Source organism: Salvia hispanica, chromosome 3 (genome assembly GCF_029641045.1).
Source record: "Salvia hispanica isolate PSC_SH4W2 chromosome 3, Shi_PSC_v1, whole genome shotgun sequence".
Lineage (NCBI taxonomy): Eukaryota > Viridiplantae > Streptophyta > Magnoliopsida > Lamiales > Lamiaceae > Salvia > Salvia hispanica.
Genome location: NC_142694.1, coordinates 6,145,498 through 6,162,683, shown reverse-complemented (window position 1 = coordinate 6,162,683; position 17,186 = coordinate 6,145,498). Strand labels below are relative to the sequence as shown.

The window sequence follows — 17,186 nt, the reverse complement described above, 5'->3', positions numbered from 1 at the left end:
CCAAAAGGCGAGAACTATCCCACCCACATGCAAAAGAGGGTAAAAGAAGCAAGATGAAATTCACCTTTGTATGGCTCGGCCAGTGGTATTGATTCTTCGATAATTTTTTGATAACTTTCTAACTTTGACTAACTCATCGCACAATTTTCCTAATATAAAAAGAAAATCCGGACACCACCATCTAAGATATTTGTTCGTATGATGTGTCTTTTTAAATAATCTTGTGGAAAAAATTTAACTCCAAATATGTTTTGTTCTCTAATTTGATGAAAAATAGTAGATATATTTATATTACTCTTTTTAACTTTTTTCACCTGTATTGTAGGGCTGTGTAACTTTCCTTTGATGTGATTGGGAATAATCTCATTCTCCCTTTATTTTGCTTCACCTTATAATATTATTATCACGAGACATTGATATGAAGTATAACCATAGTTACTTATGAGAATTGGAATAAAAGTATTGACTCAATAAGTAAGTGAGGTCAACGAAATCACCGGCATCAAAAAGTCCAAAGGCCAAACACGTTAGGCTAAGACCCACGGTCATAATAAGTCAAGAATTTGGGTCCTATTATTTTGTCATACATAAAAGTATCAATTAAGTCTATTTTGTTTACACTTGACAAATGCATACGAATCTCCATGTGAATTTATGAAGTTGATATTGACTTATTGAGGAGAATATGTTTTTGTAATAAAGGACTAATTGCAAATTTTCATTTATAGAACCCTCTTACATGTTGCAATATGAATCTACGTGTGAATTATGAAGTTGATATTGCCTTATTGAGGAGAATATGTTTTTATAATAAATTAATGGATAAATTGCAAATTTTCATTTATGAAACCCTCTTATACGTTGCAATTGCATAAACGTCATCTCTGAGCACCGTCATTGATTTGATTTATTTATACTGTACATTTTATTTTATAACACAAAAGTTCTTATTGTCGTTATTAATTTTGTAAATTATATCCAATGGCCGATTTGTTCATTTTCTTTATAATTTCAAATGAAAAATAAAGGAAGCATTGATTCTCATTATTACAAATAATGATGTTAATAAAAATTTAAGATATAGATCGTGGATCGGTGGTATGAATCAAGCCAAATCAACATTCTGGTGTCCAAAATGATTTGGGACTAATTCAAGATTTTAATGATATTACAATAATTTGAGATATTTTTAATAAAATGTAGTGGTACTTATAATTAGTTCGTAGAAAAAGTAATCGACATTTAGAAAAAAAAGAAGATCTAGTATACATAACTATAATATAGATTGAGGGCTGTTACTTAGAAACTGTGCAACCTTTATTTATGTATCATATAATTTCTAGATTAATGAAAAAAGGTTGGGTGGTATTTAGCAAGCCAAATCAACATTCTGGTGTCCGAAATGGTCTTAGGGCTAGTTCAAGATTTTAGTGATATTAACAATAATTTGAGATATTTTTACCTATAATTAATTACAAGTAGTTCGTAGAAAAAGTATCAACACTAAGGAAAAAAGAAAACTTGTATACGTAACCATAGGATAATATTGATTGAGAATTGATATTTATGATGAACATTAATCTAGCCGACTAAAAATCATACTACTATAAAACGGAATTGATATAATATAAAATACTCCTATAAAAATAAAATGAAAAAACGATGGCTTTTCTTTGATAATGATATGCATGCACCTATCTCGGAATCAAATTGAGAAAAATGGAATAACTTACAAAATTTTGGAAAAAATGTCCATAAACAAATTGAACTTAACGAAAATTCCATCGCAATGGATGCTAAATAAAATTAATTAATTTACTAAATTCCTGACTAAATCGTACAGGACTTGGATTTTGTAGTGTATTCTAGTTTTTGTGTTTAGATATCTATCCTTTTCAAATTAATATTAAAATAGCCCCAACCTATACGTCGATAATACATGTTGCAATAAATAACGTTGTCTATATTGTGGAAAAATGAATTAGTCTGCTGTACCCATTCAATCGCATTCCACAATTTTATTTTGCAATAAATAACATTGTCTATATTGTGGAAAAATGACTCAGTCTATTGTACTCATTCAACTACATTCCACAAATTCCTATCTTGTTTAACACTATATATACTCTTGCAAATCACAAGTATTACTCATCTCAAATACAGGTTTCTAATTAGTTTCTTGAATTAGCAACACTCAATAATGTCTCGAATATTTATTTGCTTGTTCATCTTGATTGGATCTATGTCTGCAGTAATGTGTCAGCTGCCAGGTATATATTTATAGTAATAGTACAAATTTTTTTTCACTTACAATTATTTATCTTAATTTGCATTTTCAAACAAAATTAAATTTTGCATGCAATTCTCCCTTAATACAAGAAGACGAGACTATGAAATGCAACTTAGTTAATTAGTAATATAAAATAAATGATATTACGTTACTACGTAGTAAGTACTTCATAAACAACTTTTTACGCATTCATTATTTGTTCGAAATCTAACTAAAACACTGCACTGAACGTATAGGTCATGTCGGAGTATGCAACGGGCGACTCGGCAACAACTTACCATCGGAGCGAGACGTGGTGGAGCTCTACAAGGCCAACGGAATCAAGAGAATGCGAATCTACGACCCCAACGCGAACACCCTGGCCGCCCTCCGCGGGTCCAACATCGAGCTCATCCTCGACGTCCCCAACGTGGACCTCCCCTCCCTCCAATCCGACGCCACCCAATGGGTCGAAACCAACGTCCGCCCCTACTTTCCGGCCACCAAAATCCGCTACATCGCAGTCGGCAACGAAATCGACCCCGCCAAATCAGACACGCTAAAATTCGTCCCTCTCCTCCTTCCCGCCATGAACAACATCCACAAAGCCCTCACGAAATTCCAACTACAAAACCAAATCAAGGTCTCGACGGCGACGTATTCCGCCGTGTTGAAGGACACCTACCCGCCGTCGAAATCCGCCTTCAACGACGACAATTTCATGCCTCCGGTGGTGAAGTTCCTTGCCTCGATCGGATCCCCGCTTCTAGTGAACATATACCCTTACTTTGCCCACATCGGAAACCCCTCCCAAGTGAAGCTCGACTACGCTTTGTTTACTGCTCAAGGAGTTGAGGTTTTCGACAATGGCTTCGAGTATCGGAACCTCTTCGACGCGATGGTTGACGGCGTTTACTACGCGATGGAGAAGGCCGGGGGCAAAGGCGTCGGGGTGGTGGTGTCTGAGAGTGGGTGGCCGTCGGGTGGCGGAGGAAGCGTGGAGACGTTGGGGAATGCGGAGACGTACTACCGGAATTTGATCGGACATGTCGGCGGGGGGACGCCGAAGAAGAGGGGGGCGTTGGAGACTTACTTGTTTGCGATGTTTGATGAGAATGAGAAGACGGGGGCAAAGACTGAGCAGCATTTTGGCCTTTTTAGGCCAGATAAGACTCCTAAATATAACCTAGGTTAATTAAGTTGTGTTTTAATTAAGTGAGAATTGTCTCTTAGATGAGAGATGAAATATTGATGTAATGTTATTGATTGTTGCCAAAATAATGGACAAGATTATAAGGTTGTTCCAATGGTGTATTCAAAACTTAATTAGTCTGAAAACACTCAAAAATAAAAATAAAAACAAGTCAAAAATTTTTTTACAATAACACATGCATCAAATAATCATTATACTTGGACAAAATTTCACTAACATACTTAAGAAATTATGATTACCTAGATTTTTTAATAAACGTAAATAATGGGACAAAATCAAGTTAGTTGACATTTTATAAATTACTCCCTCCGTCCCGACTAAGATGACACATTCCTTAGCTGGCACGGGGTTCTAGGAGTAATTGATTAATGTGTTTAATTGGAGAGAGAAAAGATGGGTGGAAGTATTAAAATAGAGAGAGAAAGAAATGTGAATATTTTAATAGGGGTGGGAAAAAGTGGTTGAGTGTATTAATTGGAGAGAGAAAGTTTCCAAAAAAGGAAATGTCTCATTTTGGTTGGGACAAACTAAAAAGAAAAACGTATCATCTTAAGCGGGACGGGGGAAATATATAAGAGGTTGATTTTCTGATAGATAAGTGTAATCACAAAAGAATTGTAGGACATCTTATAAATGAGTAATAAAAATGATAACATCGAGTATGCAGTAATCTATACAAATATAAAACCGCAGTTTTTGCAGGTCCATATTTGCCACCCAACTTCATGGAATTTTTATGAATCATATATTAAAATATTGAGATTTATCAAGAACTATGCATTATGTAAAAGTTAGAAATAATTGCTAACAAAAGATTGATCATTGACGTGAGAAGAGGCAAAAAATGAATAAAGTCATGTCTTGAGCATGAAATAAATCTGACATCTATATCTGTGCTATGAAGTGAGAAAGAGTGACTGCTCTGAATTGAGATGAGTCATATATATATCTGATAGATAATGATAAGAACTAAAATGAAAATAAAATAATAAATCTGAAGTTAGCATACCCTCAATATCTGTTGAGCAAAAATATTGGGTTCCTAGAGAAGTTTTGTAGCTTTATAAAAAGCCTCACAAGCTAGCATTGGAGAAAGACCTTTGAATCACATTTCAGGAACTGCATATTCAAATCTTGAGGAATCGAGATCCAAAGTAAGGAATAAAATATTTTGCATTTTAGTGATTTTATCAGTCATGTATTTACATGCATTATAATCATTCTTATATTTACATGCCTTATATTTATATACTGTATTTAGAAAACTTAGTATAAGAATAATTTAATTTGCTATATTCTTCAACTTCAGATATAATGTTATAAATATTGTATTTGGTGGAGTAGGTATAGAGATTCCACATAATTATCCCAATAATTTGCTCATTACCCGCCTTAATTAATAATTTTGAGATATCTACTTGAATTATATATAGTGGTCTACGAAAGTAATTGAAAATACAATATTATTAATAATAAATCTATGTTATTTAGTTTCTAACATTTGGAAGAATTTTCTGTTTAATTTATTATAATTGAATATAAATGATTTGCATATACGTCGACTAACTTAGTAACTTGATATGATATAGAGATATTTTTTTTAGTTAGATTTTAATCATTTGATGCAATATGTAAAATGATTTAGTACTTCTACTTTTTTTAATTTAATATTGAATTAAGTTCGTTGAGAAAGACTATTTAAATGAATAATATTTGTTTCATGTTTAATGTTACTGTTGAGCTATTATTAGAGCATCTCCAATGGTACATAGGCTAGCAATAGGCCAGCAATAGGCTAGTCATTCTCTCCCCTGCCACGTCAACAACACTAAAAAATCTACCTGCCACATCAGATTTAGGCCAGCCGTAGGCTAGCCATAGGCCAGCCGCAATAAAAATAATTCAAAATATACTACATTTACGGAATTAAAATTACGATTAAAATACGGAATTAAATTTACGAGACATATACGGGAAAATTAATCCATTCCATTAAAAAAAAGTACAAAGATTTAAAAAAAAAGGTACATGATTTTTTTTTTTAAAAAAAGGGCTTCCACACACGAGCCCCGCCACTCTCTACTCCTCATCGCCGTCGCCGTCGCCGCCGCCGCTGCCGCTGCCTCCACCCGTGGTATCTGAGCCCACGTCGGAACCCGCTAGCCGTGCCCTTGCGATTTCCAAATCAACCCGCATGCTCTCGAGCATCGAGTGAAGAAACATCTTCTCCGTGGGGTCAGTGGCGGTCCTCCAATCTTGGAAGACCTTGTACATCTGATCCCGCGTATGGTTACGCGAATGGAGAGTGTACTCGAGTGGGGCGGGTGGGAGGGCGGAGGACTGGACCTCGCGGGACGATAGGGGGGATCCGCTCCTCGCAGCCCGTTGCGCCCGCTTCTGTCCAACCGGGCGGGGATGACCAGCAAATGAAGGAGGGGATAGAAACTCCTCAGCATCCGGGGGGAGGTCGTGGGATCCGCCGCTGGGCCGCTGTAGTCGCCGGTATAGTTTAGTCTCTGCTTCTTCGGCCACCCAGCGTCGCACCCCGCCCGGAACTTCTCGGAGTCCTTCAGCAATAAGAAGCACTCCCAGAAGGTGAACTCCTTATACTTCCCCGCCAAGGGGAACTGACTCTCGGCTATCCTCCGGGCGTCGTCCTCATTCTGCCCACTACTGAGCTGACGGAGGGCGTTGGCGTACAAATTCGCAAAACGGCCCACCGCGGCCCTGATGCGCTCCCACCCCTTCCGGACCTCTTCCCCGCTGAAGTCCTTCCCGTGCGGGCATTGCCTCCTATAGGCAGCTCTGATCTTCGCCTACATGTTGACGACCCGCTGGTTGTTCGCAACCAGCGGATCGTCGCACACCTCCAACCACCCCCTGGCCAGCACGGCGTACTCATCCTCCGTCCACTTCCTCCGGCCAGGGGTGTCGTCAACAGCGGGTTGCGATGACTCGCCGACCGCCTTGGCCTTCCCCCTCGTCTTCTTCTTCGGCGCGGCCCGCCTCGCTGGAACGGGAGTATCCGGATCCCCGAGATCGATCCCCATATCATGCAATGACAGAAGGTCATCGCCAGTGAACTGCGTCTCCACTGGGGTCGACGTGTGAGACGAAGCCGTCAAAAAATCAAGCGAGGGACGATATACCGTGTCCCCTCCCGGTGACCCCTGCATCCCGGGATGCATACCGTGCTACATCCCCCCCTGCATCCCGCCCTGCCACATCATCCCCATCATCTGCTGCAGCATCATCTGCTGCTGCATCTGGGGCATACCCCCCCACCCGGGCGCTGACTGCCCGCCGCTCCCCTGCCCCCCGCCCGGCATCCCCCACGGCATACCCCCCTGGTTCCCCCCCTGCACCCTCCCCCCCCCCCCCCCGGCGTACCGGCCATCATCCCCATCATCTGATTCCAAGGGATGTTAAACCCCGGGCCCATCTGCCCCCATCCAGATCCCACAGGTACCGTGGGAGTCTGAGATTCACTCGTCGCTGGACTGGACTCGTTGTTGTGATCCATCGCTCGATGATGCTCTTGTACAGAAAGTTAGAGAGAGAGAAAACTCGTTAAAACAAGTGGTGCAAATGAAAATGAAACGAAAATCGCGTTTATATAGGTTTTTTTAAAAAAACAAAAAAACAAAAACAAAAATCGGCGCTGGCCGATCAGGCCGCCACAATGGCGGCTAGCCGATCGGCCAGCGCCGAGCGATCGGGCAGCCCACGCCGGTCCGCTCGCCGATTTCGCGCTGGCCGCCTCCAATGATTCGGCTAGCCGATCGGCCAGCGCGAAGAATCGGCTAGCCGACCATTGGAGATGCTCTAATTTAAACGGCTTTTTATTAATATTATCTATATAAATCAATAAATATAATTTAGGAATGCTATAAAATAGAGGTTTGATTTTGATTTAAGTTATAGAAATTATTCTATAAACGGAAAAAAAGGAATTCATTATCTATTGGTTAAATTTTGTTTTAAGTTATTCTATAAACGGAAAAAGGAATTCATTATCTATTGGTTAATAAAGAGCTGGCCAACTCTAATCGAACTAATCACAACAATCTTGAGATTGACGAGAGATGAAAGATAGAAAAGTATAAATACTTTAATTTGAATTTCGGGAATACTCCTTCCGTTTTAACAGCACTCAAAGAGTTATCTTTGGTTAGTCTAATTCAGAATTGGCGTAGTAAGAATGTCCACTATAGTTGGCCGGGCCTGGCCACCAACGCCCATGTTTTCCACTATAGTGAACATGCTCAAGCCACCAAATAATTTAATTTTTTTCATTTTGTTTATATTTTAATTCTACTACAATAAAAGTTATTGGACTATAATAATTAAAATAATGCATAAAAACTAAAATTAAAACAAAATCTTCGTTGTATTATACAAATGGGTAAAATTATACAACGAAAATTTTCGACGTCTCATAAACTACATTCCCAATGCATATCACGCTCTACCCCCTCCTCCTCTACGATTCCAAACCTCTTCGACCAAATCAGCCTGCAGTGTCGTATGTGATGTTTCCCTCCGCATATCGGCGAACCGTTGGATCAAGTATGTATTACTACGTGGTACACCCATCTGCAGTTGGGCGATTGCAATACCGTGACTCGTACTAGCACCATCTTCCGATGCCCAGTTCTCTGCAGAATATCCTTCGTCATCTATTATCATATTGTGCAATATGATACATGATAGAGGCGACATCATTTTCGTGCCATTGTCGAACCGGGCACCTTAGAATGGCCCATCGAGCTTGTAGGACACCAAAAGCACGTTCAACATCCTTCCTAGCACCCTCTTGTTTGGCCACGAAATAGGATTGTTTCGGCCCAACCGGCTGTCGGATCGTCTTAACAAACACGGGCCAACGAGGGTATATCCCATCGGCTGAATAGTATGCCCTGTTGTACTGCGTCCCGTTGGCCATGAATCTGACCGTCGGACCCTCACCCTGACACTGTCATTGAAGAGATGAGACGAATGCAGTACGTTGATGTCATTGTTCGACCCTGCAACACCAAAATATGCATGTCAGATTCGCAGTCGGTAGTCAGCAACAGCTTCCAGTATCATTGTTGGGTGTCTCCCTTTGAATCCAGATGTGAACTGCCCCTTCCAAGCAACTGGGAAATTCCTCCACTCCTAGTGCATGCAATCGATGCTGCCCAACATCCCCGGAAAATTATGCACTCTCCCGTGCATATCTATCAATCTCTGGCACTCATCGGCATTTAGCTTCCGTAGATACTCCGGACCGAAGATGGCCTGGATACAATTACAAAACTACCTCAGCGTCGTTAGGGCAGTTGTTTCACCCAACTGTGGGTATTCGTCGAACATATCAGCGGGACCGGCATAAGCAAGCTGCCTAATTATAGTTGTATACTTCTGATATGTCGACAACCCGGGTCGGCCGCTAGCATCACTGCGCAGTGCGAAGCACTTGTACCGCTGCGCCAATGTAGTCGCTATACAGATGAATAATTGTTGCGACATTCTGAATCGGCAATGGAAAATCTCTGCTGGGTAACGGGGGTTACCGTCAAAGTAGTCTTCTATCAACCGCTGGTCGGCCCCGATATGGTCACGGCGGATGGTCCGCCGATGATAGAACGGGCGAACGAACGCCGCCACGTCCTCCTCTTCTGCTTCCCGTTGCACCTCTTGAGCGAGTTCATCGAACTCCCTATCCACCAATTGTTGGAACTCATCGTCGAAACTCATTTTTCCAAAGTAGAATTGGTGATAAAATGAAAAGAGTGGAGATTGGAATGGTGTACAAAATTGGGAAAAAATGGGTAATATATAGAAATTTAAAAAAATCGTAAATTAGGGGAGCCGCGGCCCGTGGCCGCTGCAATAGGAGCGTCGCGGCTCACGCCCAAGCGCCGCGGCTCACGCCCAAGCGCCGCGGCCTGGCCACGCGAGTGCCCCCCCCCCCCCCCCCCCGCCCATCCGACTCACTATAGGGAGCTGCGGCTGGGCCACGGGAGAGCCACGAGCCGCGGCTCTCCTATAGTGGATACTCTAATAGAGATAGAAAGAAAAAGTAATTAAATTATTGTTAAAGGAGAATTGATCACACCTCATTAGAGAGAAAATAGATTCCAAAATTAAAAAGTGCATACTCTTGTGAGACGGAGAGGGTATTATATTTCCTCCGTCTTTTAAAAATAAAAGCTTTTGAAACCATACAAGTTCCAATACATAATTGGTAAAGTAAGAGAGAGATAAATTTTCTCCGTCTTTTAAAAATAGAAGCTTTTGAAACGATAAGAGTTTTAATACATAATTGGTAAAGTAAGAGAGATAAAAAGAAAAGTAATTAAAGTATCGTATGTAGAGAATGAGTCTGATCTCTTTAGAGATTTTTTTTTTTCTAAAAATAAAAATCTATTTTTAAAAGATAAACCAGAATGTAAATGATTTTTATTTTTGAAGGATGAAGAAGGTATAAAACATGATTCTATGCTTTAGATTAATTAACAAAATTATTGAACTTATTAATATTTTCTTCTATACGTAATTTTTATTATGCATATCCATATTTTAATTCAATTTTAAGAATATTATCACAAAGTTTAGATGCACCTAATGAATTTTCGAACTGTTCATCTCCAACCATTTACACCAAACTCAAACCCATTTTTTTGGGGTATACGTCACATCAAAAAGTAGTTTTACTCCAACCATTTACACCAAATTCAAAATTTACACCATTTTTGAGTTTTTGTCTCACAAAAATTTTGAAGTAGCACCATATTTGGTGTTGTTTCATAAAAAAACATAAAAAATGAGTTTGAGTTTGGTGTATGGTTGCAGAAGATTTCTACCCCAAAACTCATTTTTAGAGTATGGTTGGAGATGGTCTTAGATTTATTTAGTAAAATTTTCTATACTTCAAATTCGTTATATACTCCCTATAAGTGTTTAGAAGTTTTGGTATGTCTCAAGGTACTTGAGACATTTCTTTAGTGCACTAGATTTAAGAAATTGATGCAGTATTAAATATTAAAGTCGAGAGAACAAAGTAGGAGGGAGAATATAGTGTAAGAAAGAAAAAGTTTATGCCAAAAAAAATGACTCAACTACGTTAGGATAATCTTGAAAGGAATACGACTCAACTAGCTGGGTATAAAGAAAAAATGGGTGAAAAAAATAAGGGTATATGAGTCTTAATTTTATATATTAGTTTTATAATAAAACATGAGTGGAATGAGTTAATGGAATGTGAGACATACTTACCATTTATAGTAAAAGTTTACCGAGACTCCTAATTGTGGAGAAACTAAAATGGACCGAGACTTCTAAATGCGCACGAAGGAAGTATATAATTATGTATTTACATAATGAAATTATTATTTGTTTAAAATAACTCTTCGGAATATTAACACACGAAGTCATAAAAATTTGTAGATTTTAGTTTGTAATAATAATATTGATCACTTGTGATTTAGCGTTAATGTTGTTTATATAGAAAATTTTCAAAACTTATGAACTATTGTTTCGTTGCTATCATGTGAAGTTATATTTTTTTATGTATTATCTATGACCCAAGGTAGTTGGAGCATTTCTTTTGGGCATGAGATTTAAGAAATTGATAAAGGTTTTGCTAAAAAAGGAAATGACTCGACTATCTTGGGACAACCCAAAAATGAATACGGCTCAACTACTTTGGGACGGAGGGAGTATATATTTTCTTTTGTTCTTCATTTATGAAATTTTGCTTAGTTGAATATTATAAGTTGCGATCAATTTGTATTGATTATAGTACGATTGCTTCGTACGTATTAGATAATTTAAGGTGTGCTAATCCAACATTTGTTTTTTTTTACATTTATAATTGAAATATTATTTTATTTATCTAATAAAATGTTATTGTACATTTTTTTAAAAAAAAATTACGCAATGATATCCGTTCTTATTTCCATTGACTTATTGTAAATATGTAATTAGTATGTGAAAATTATAGGATTCGTGCATAGCACAAGTGAAAATACTAATTATAAAAATGGCAGAGCATTTTAAAATTAATAAATGTCGCAAAATAATTTTTTATAAAATCTTATTATTTGATCAGGCGGAACATAATTTTTGCCTAATGATTTTTCTTTAGTATAGAACACATTTTCAATAATAATATTCTATCTACTTTTATTTATTTTATTAATTTTGTATTAAAGTAAAAGTAATTTTTGTGGATGAGTTATTATTAAAAGTTTGTGAGATTAGAAAAAAGATCTTTTACTAAAAAAGATTTTAAGTGAGTACATTTAATAAGTGCTTTACATATGTAGTGGCAGCCCACTTTCCCTCCTCATTTGTACAACTCTCGTTTTTTCTCAAAATCCCCCAAATCTAATACTCCTTGTTAGAGCATCCGCAATGGTGCTTAGGTCAGCCATAGACCAGTCATAGGCTAGCCATTCTCTCCCCTGCCACATCAGCAACATTAAAAAAACCACCTGCCACATCAGATTTGGGCCAGCCATAGGCCAGCCGCAATAAAAATAATTCAAAATATACTACATTTACGGAATTAAAATTACGATTAAAATACAGAATTAAATTTACGACACATATACGGGAAAATTCATTAATTGCATTTAAAAAAGTTACATAGATAAAAAAAAATTACATGCATAATAAAGAAAAAAAACTATCGTCGTGCAATCCTCCGTGCCCACAACTCTTCAATTATATCCTTTTGGAGTTGAATATGAGCATCCACTTGGCGCATGTTGGCAAATTCCTGAAGGCGGCCGGCTTCATCGAGAGGTACCCCACGTTGTACACTAGGGGTGGCCGTTCCGTGGCTTGGACCGGCTTCATCGTCACTGACCCAACTAGTCAGTTGTACGCCTTCGTCTTCGACGATCATGTTGTGAAGGATAATGCAGGCGTACATTATCTGGGAAACGCATCCGACATCCCACAAACGCGTTGGACCCTTAATTGCCGCTCATCGAGACTGGAGCACACCAAATGCGCGCTCCACGTCCTTGCGCGCCGACTCCTGTCGTTGCGCAAAGTAGGCCTTCTTTTCATCACTTGTTTGTCGGATCGTCTTCACAAAGACCGGCCACCGAGGGTATATCCCATCCGCCAAGTAGTAGCCCATATCATGCCGGTTGCCGTTGGCCACAAATGAGACGGCTGGACCGACGCCCTGGCACTTCTCGTTGAAGAGGGGAGACGAGTTCAGGACGTTGAGGTCGTTGTTCAACCCGGCTACCCCAAAATACGCATGCCAGATCCACAGCCGATAATCAGCTACGGCCTCGAGGATTATCGTGGGGTTCTTTGACTTGTAGCCGGTCGTGTAGGCCCCCTTCCAGGCAGTCGAACAGTTCTTCCACTCCCAATGCATACAATCTATGCTGCCTAACATCCCGGCGAACCCATGCTTCTCCCCGTGCATCTGCATCAAATTCTGACAGTCTTCGGGAGTAGGGCTTCGAAGGTACTGCTCATCGAAAATGCTGATCACGCCCCCACAGAAATCCTTTAGACATCTCAGGGCTGACGACTCCCCGATGTGGAGGTACTCATCCCACATGTCTGCCGCGCCTCCGTAGGCCAACTGCCTGATTGCCGCCATGCACTTTTGAATAGGGGTGTGGCCGGGTCTGCCAGCCGCATCGTGCCTGAAGCGGAAACACAGATATCGACGCTCTAATGCGCCAACGATGCGCATAAACAACTTCCTGCGCATTCTAAAACGCCGCCGGAACATATTGGCGGGAAACCGCGGGTTCTCTGAAAAGTAGTCGTCGTACAGCCGCTGATGTGCAGCTACGTGATCCCGATCAATCACTGCTCGGTGGTGGACAACTCGTGGAGGGCGAGGTATTGCCTGCTGTTCCACCATACGCATGTACCGCTCCATCCCGCGGTTCATGTAGGCATCCATAGCCTCGTTCATCCTCCGTTCGTACTCCTCAGGATCCCCACCACTACCACCACCGCTACCACCTGCGTTACTCATCGCTCGATGATGCTCTTGTACAGAAAGTTAGAGAGAGAGAAAACTCGTTAAAACAAGTGGTGCAAATGAAAATGAAACGAAAATCGCGTTTATATAGGTTTTAAAAAAAAAAAATCAAAAATCGGCGCTGGCCGATCGGACCGCCACAATGGCGGCTAGCCGATCGGCCAGCGACGAGCGATCGGCCAGCCCACGCCGATCCGCTCGCCGATTTCGCTCTCGCCAGCTGCAATGGTTCGGCTAGCCGATCGGCTAGCGCGACGAATCGGCTAGCCGGTCGCTAGCCGACCATTGCGGATGCTCTTACACAGTTTTCCTGGTAGAAAAGGAAAGTCCGGACATCACCTCTAATAAGATATTTGTTCGTATGATGTGTCTTTTTAAATAATCTCGTGGAAAAAATTTACCTCCAAATATGTTTTGTTCTCTAATGATGAAAAATATATATTTATATTACTCTTTTTAATTCTGTTCACCTATTTTGTAGGGCTGTGTAACTTTCCTTTGATGTGATTGGGAATAATATCTGAGCATCTCATTCTCCCTTCATTTTGCTTCACCTTATAATATTATCACGACACATTGATATGAAATATAACCATAGTTACTTATGATAATTGGAATAAAAGTATTGACTCATTAAGTCAGTGAGGCATCAAAAAGTCCAAAGTCCAAACACGTTAGGCTAAGACCCACGGTCATAATAAGTCAAGAATTTGGGTCCTATTTATTTGTCATACATAAAAGTATCAATTAAGTCTATTTTGTTTACACTTGACAAGTGCATATGAAGCTCCATGTGAATTATAAAGTTGATATTGACTTATTGAGGAGAAAATGTTTTTGTAGTACTAAAAATAAATTAAAGGATTAATTGCAAATTTTCATTTATGGAACCCTCTTATACGTTGTAATTGCATAAACGTCATCTCTGAGCACCGTCATTGATTTGATTTATTTATGCTGTATATTTTATTTTGATTTTTTGTAACACAAACGTTCTTACCAAATGAAAAATAAAGGGAGCTTTGATTCTCATTATTATAAATAACGATGTTAATAATAATTTAAGATATACTGTAGATCGTAGAATCAAATTAACTGTATAACATTTATTTATGTATCATTTCAGATTAATAAAAGGTTCGGTGGTATGTATCAAGCCAAATCAACATACTGGTGTCCAAAATGGTTTTAGGGCTATTTCAAGATTTTAATGATACTAACAATAATTTGAGATATTTTTAATAAAACGTACCTATAATTAATTACTAGCTAGTTCGTAGAAAAAGTATCAACATTTAAGAAAAAAGAAAATCTAGTATACATAACCATATAGTAGTATAGTATTGATTGAGAATTGTTATCTATGATGAACATTAATCTAGCCGACTAAAAATCCTATAATATAAAATATAAAAATAAAATGAAAAACGATGGCTTTTCTTTGATAATGATATATTGATATGCATGCACCGCACCTATCTCGGAATCAAATTGAGAAAATGGAATAACTTACAAAATTTTGGAAAAAATGTCCATAAACAAATTGAACTTCACGAAAATTCCATCGCAATGGATGCTAAATAAAATAAATTAATTTACTAAATTCCTGACTAAATGGTACAGAACTTGGATTTTGTAGTGTATTCTAGTTTATGTGTTTAGATATCTATCCTTTTTCAAATTAATAGTATTAATATAGCCCCAACCTATACGTCGATAATACATGTTGCAATAAATAACGTTGTCTATATTGTGGAAAAATGAATTAGTCTGTTGTACCCATTCAATCACATTCCACAATTTTGTTTTGCAATAAATAACATTGTCTATATTGTGGAAAAAATGTCGTAGTCTATTGTACTCATTCAATCACATTCCACAAATTCATATCTTGTTTAACAGTATATATACTCTTGCAAATCACAAGCATTCTCAACTCAAATATCAGGTTTCTTAGTTTCTTGAATTAGCTATACTCAATAATGTCTCGAATATTTATTTGCTTGTTCGTCTTGATTGGAGCTATGTCTTCAGTGATGTGTCAGCTCCTAGGTATATATTCATACAATATTTTCACTCACAATATTTATCTTTATTTGCATTTTCAAACAAAATTAAATTTTGCATGCTAATTCTCCTTTGATATATAAAAAGGCGACCAAATGCAACTTAGTTAATTACTAGTATAGTAGTAATACTTTCTTTTCCATTTAATAGGTTGAGACTTTGAGTTATTATAAAATAAATATTACTATTACTTTTTGAAATCTAACTAAAATACTGCACTGAACGTATAGGTCACGTCGGAGTATGCAACGGGCGACTCGGCAACAACCTGCCCTCTGAGCGAGACGTGGTGGAGCTCTACAAGGCCAACGGAATCAAGAGAATGCGAATCTACGACCCCAACGCGAACACCCTCGCCGCCCTAAACGGGTCCGACATCGAGCTCATCCTTGACGTCCCTAACGTCGACCTCCACTCCCTGGAATTCGACGCCACCCAATGGGTCGAAAACCACGTCCTCCCATACTTTCCGGGCACCAAAATCCGGTACATCGCGGTGGGCAACGAAATCGACCCCGCCAAAAACGAAACCAAACCATTCGTCCCTCAACTCCTCCGCGCCATGGAAAACATCCACAAAGCCCTCACAAAATTCCAACTACAAAACCAAATCAAGGTCTCCACGGCGACATATTCCGCCGTGTTGAAGGACACCTTCCCGCCGTCGCGCTCCGCCTTCAACGACAGTGGTTTCATGCCTCCGGTGGTGAACTTCCTGGCGTCGATCGGATCTCCGCTTCTAGTGAATATATACCCTTACTTTGCCTACATCGGAGACCCCATCAATGTGAAGCCCGAATTTGCTTTGTTTACTTCTCAACAAGTTGTGCGTGATAATGGGTTGGAGTATCGGAACCTCTTCGACTTGATGGTTGACGGCGTTTACTACGCGATGGAGAAGGCCGGGGGCAAAGGCGTCGGGGTGGTGGTGTCGGAGAGTGGGTGGCCGTCGGGTGGCGGAGGAAGCGTGGAGACGTTGGGGAATGCGGAGACGTACTACCAGAATTTGATCAGACACGTCGTCGGCGGGACGCCGAAGAAGAAGGGGGCGTTGGAGACCTACTTGTTTGCCCTGTTTGATGAGAATCAGAAGCCGGGCAAAACGACTGAGCAGCATTTTGGCCTCTTTTATCCTAATAAGACTCCTAAATATAATAAGCTCGGATTAAGGAGCGGCTAATTAAGTTAAGTTGTGTTTCATCCTTGTCTATCTATATATACTCCATATAGATGGGTTCAAGTGAGAATTGTCTCTTAGATGAGAAATAAGAGATTGATGTATGTTATTGATTGTTGCCCAAAAAATAATGGACAAGATTATAAAGTTAGTCCAATGTTTGATTCAAAACTTAATTCATGCTTTTGCAAGGATGCATTCAAAAGTTATTAATGGCGGCAGAAATTCACTTTACAAAAACAAGTTGTCCATTGTCACACCAATAACTATCGTGCCACTTCGGTTGCCACATTAATAATCTGATTATCTAAAAAAATTCAAAATATTTTATTTCCAAAAATGATACAATAAATGCCACAAATAGACAATATCAAGTAAAAATAATACTTCTGGAGATATTGATTGTCACATCAATATTTTAATTGTAAAAAGAATTAAATATTTTATT

General features: G+C 39.2%; 2 protein-coding genes across 2 annotated transcripts; both read left to right on the top strand.

Annotated features, from left to right (window-relative positions):
* Positions 1-2,123: 2,123 nt before the first annotated feature.
* LOC125211916 (glucan endo-1,3-beta-glucosidase-like) lies at positions 2,124-3,576 on the top strand. Its single transcript, XM_048111878.2, has 2 exons — positions 2,124-2,270; positions 2,527-3,576. The coding sequence occupies exons 1-2, from the start codon at positions 2,201-2,203 to the stop codon at positions 3,462-3,464; spliced, it is 1,008 nt and encodes a 335-aa protein (XP_047967835.1). The 5' UTR covers positions 2,124-2,200; the 3' UTR covers positions 3,465-3,576.
* An 11,838-nt stretch (positions 3,577-15,414) lies between these two features.
* On the top strand, positions 15,415-16,895 carry LOC125212421 (glucan endo-1,3-beta-glucosidase-like). The gene is made up of 2 exons (XM_048112595.2): positions 15,415-15,546; positions 15,792-16,895. The coding sequence occupies exons 1-2, from the start codon at positions 15,477-15,479 to the stop codon at positions 16,739-16,741; spliced, it is 1,020 nt and encodes a 339-aa protein (XP_047968552.1). The 5' UTR covers positions 15,415-15,476; the 3' UTR covers positions 16,742-16,895.
* The last annotated feature ends 291 nt before the right edge of the window (positions 16,896-17,186 follow it).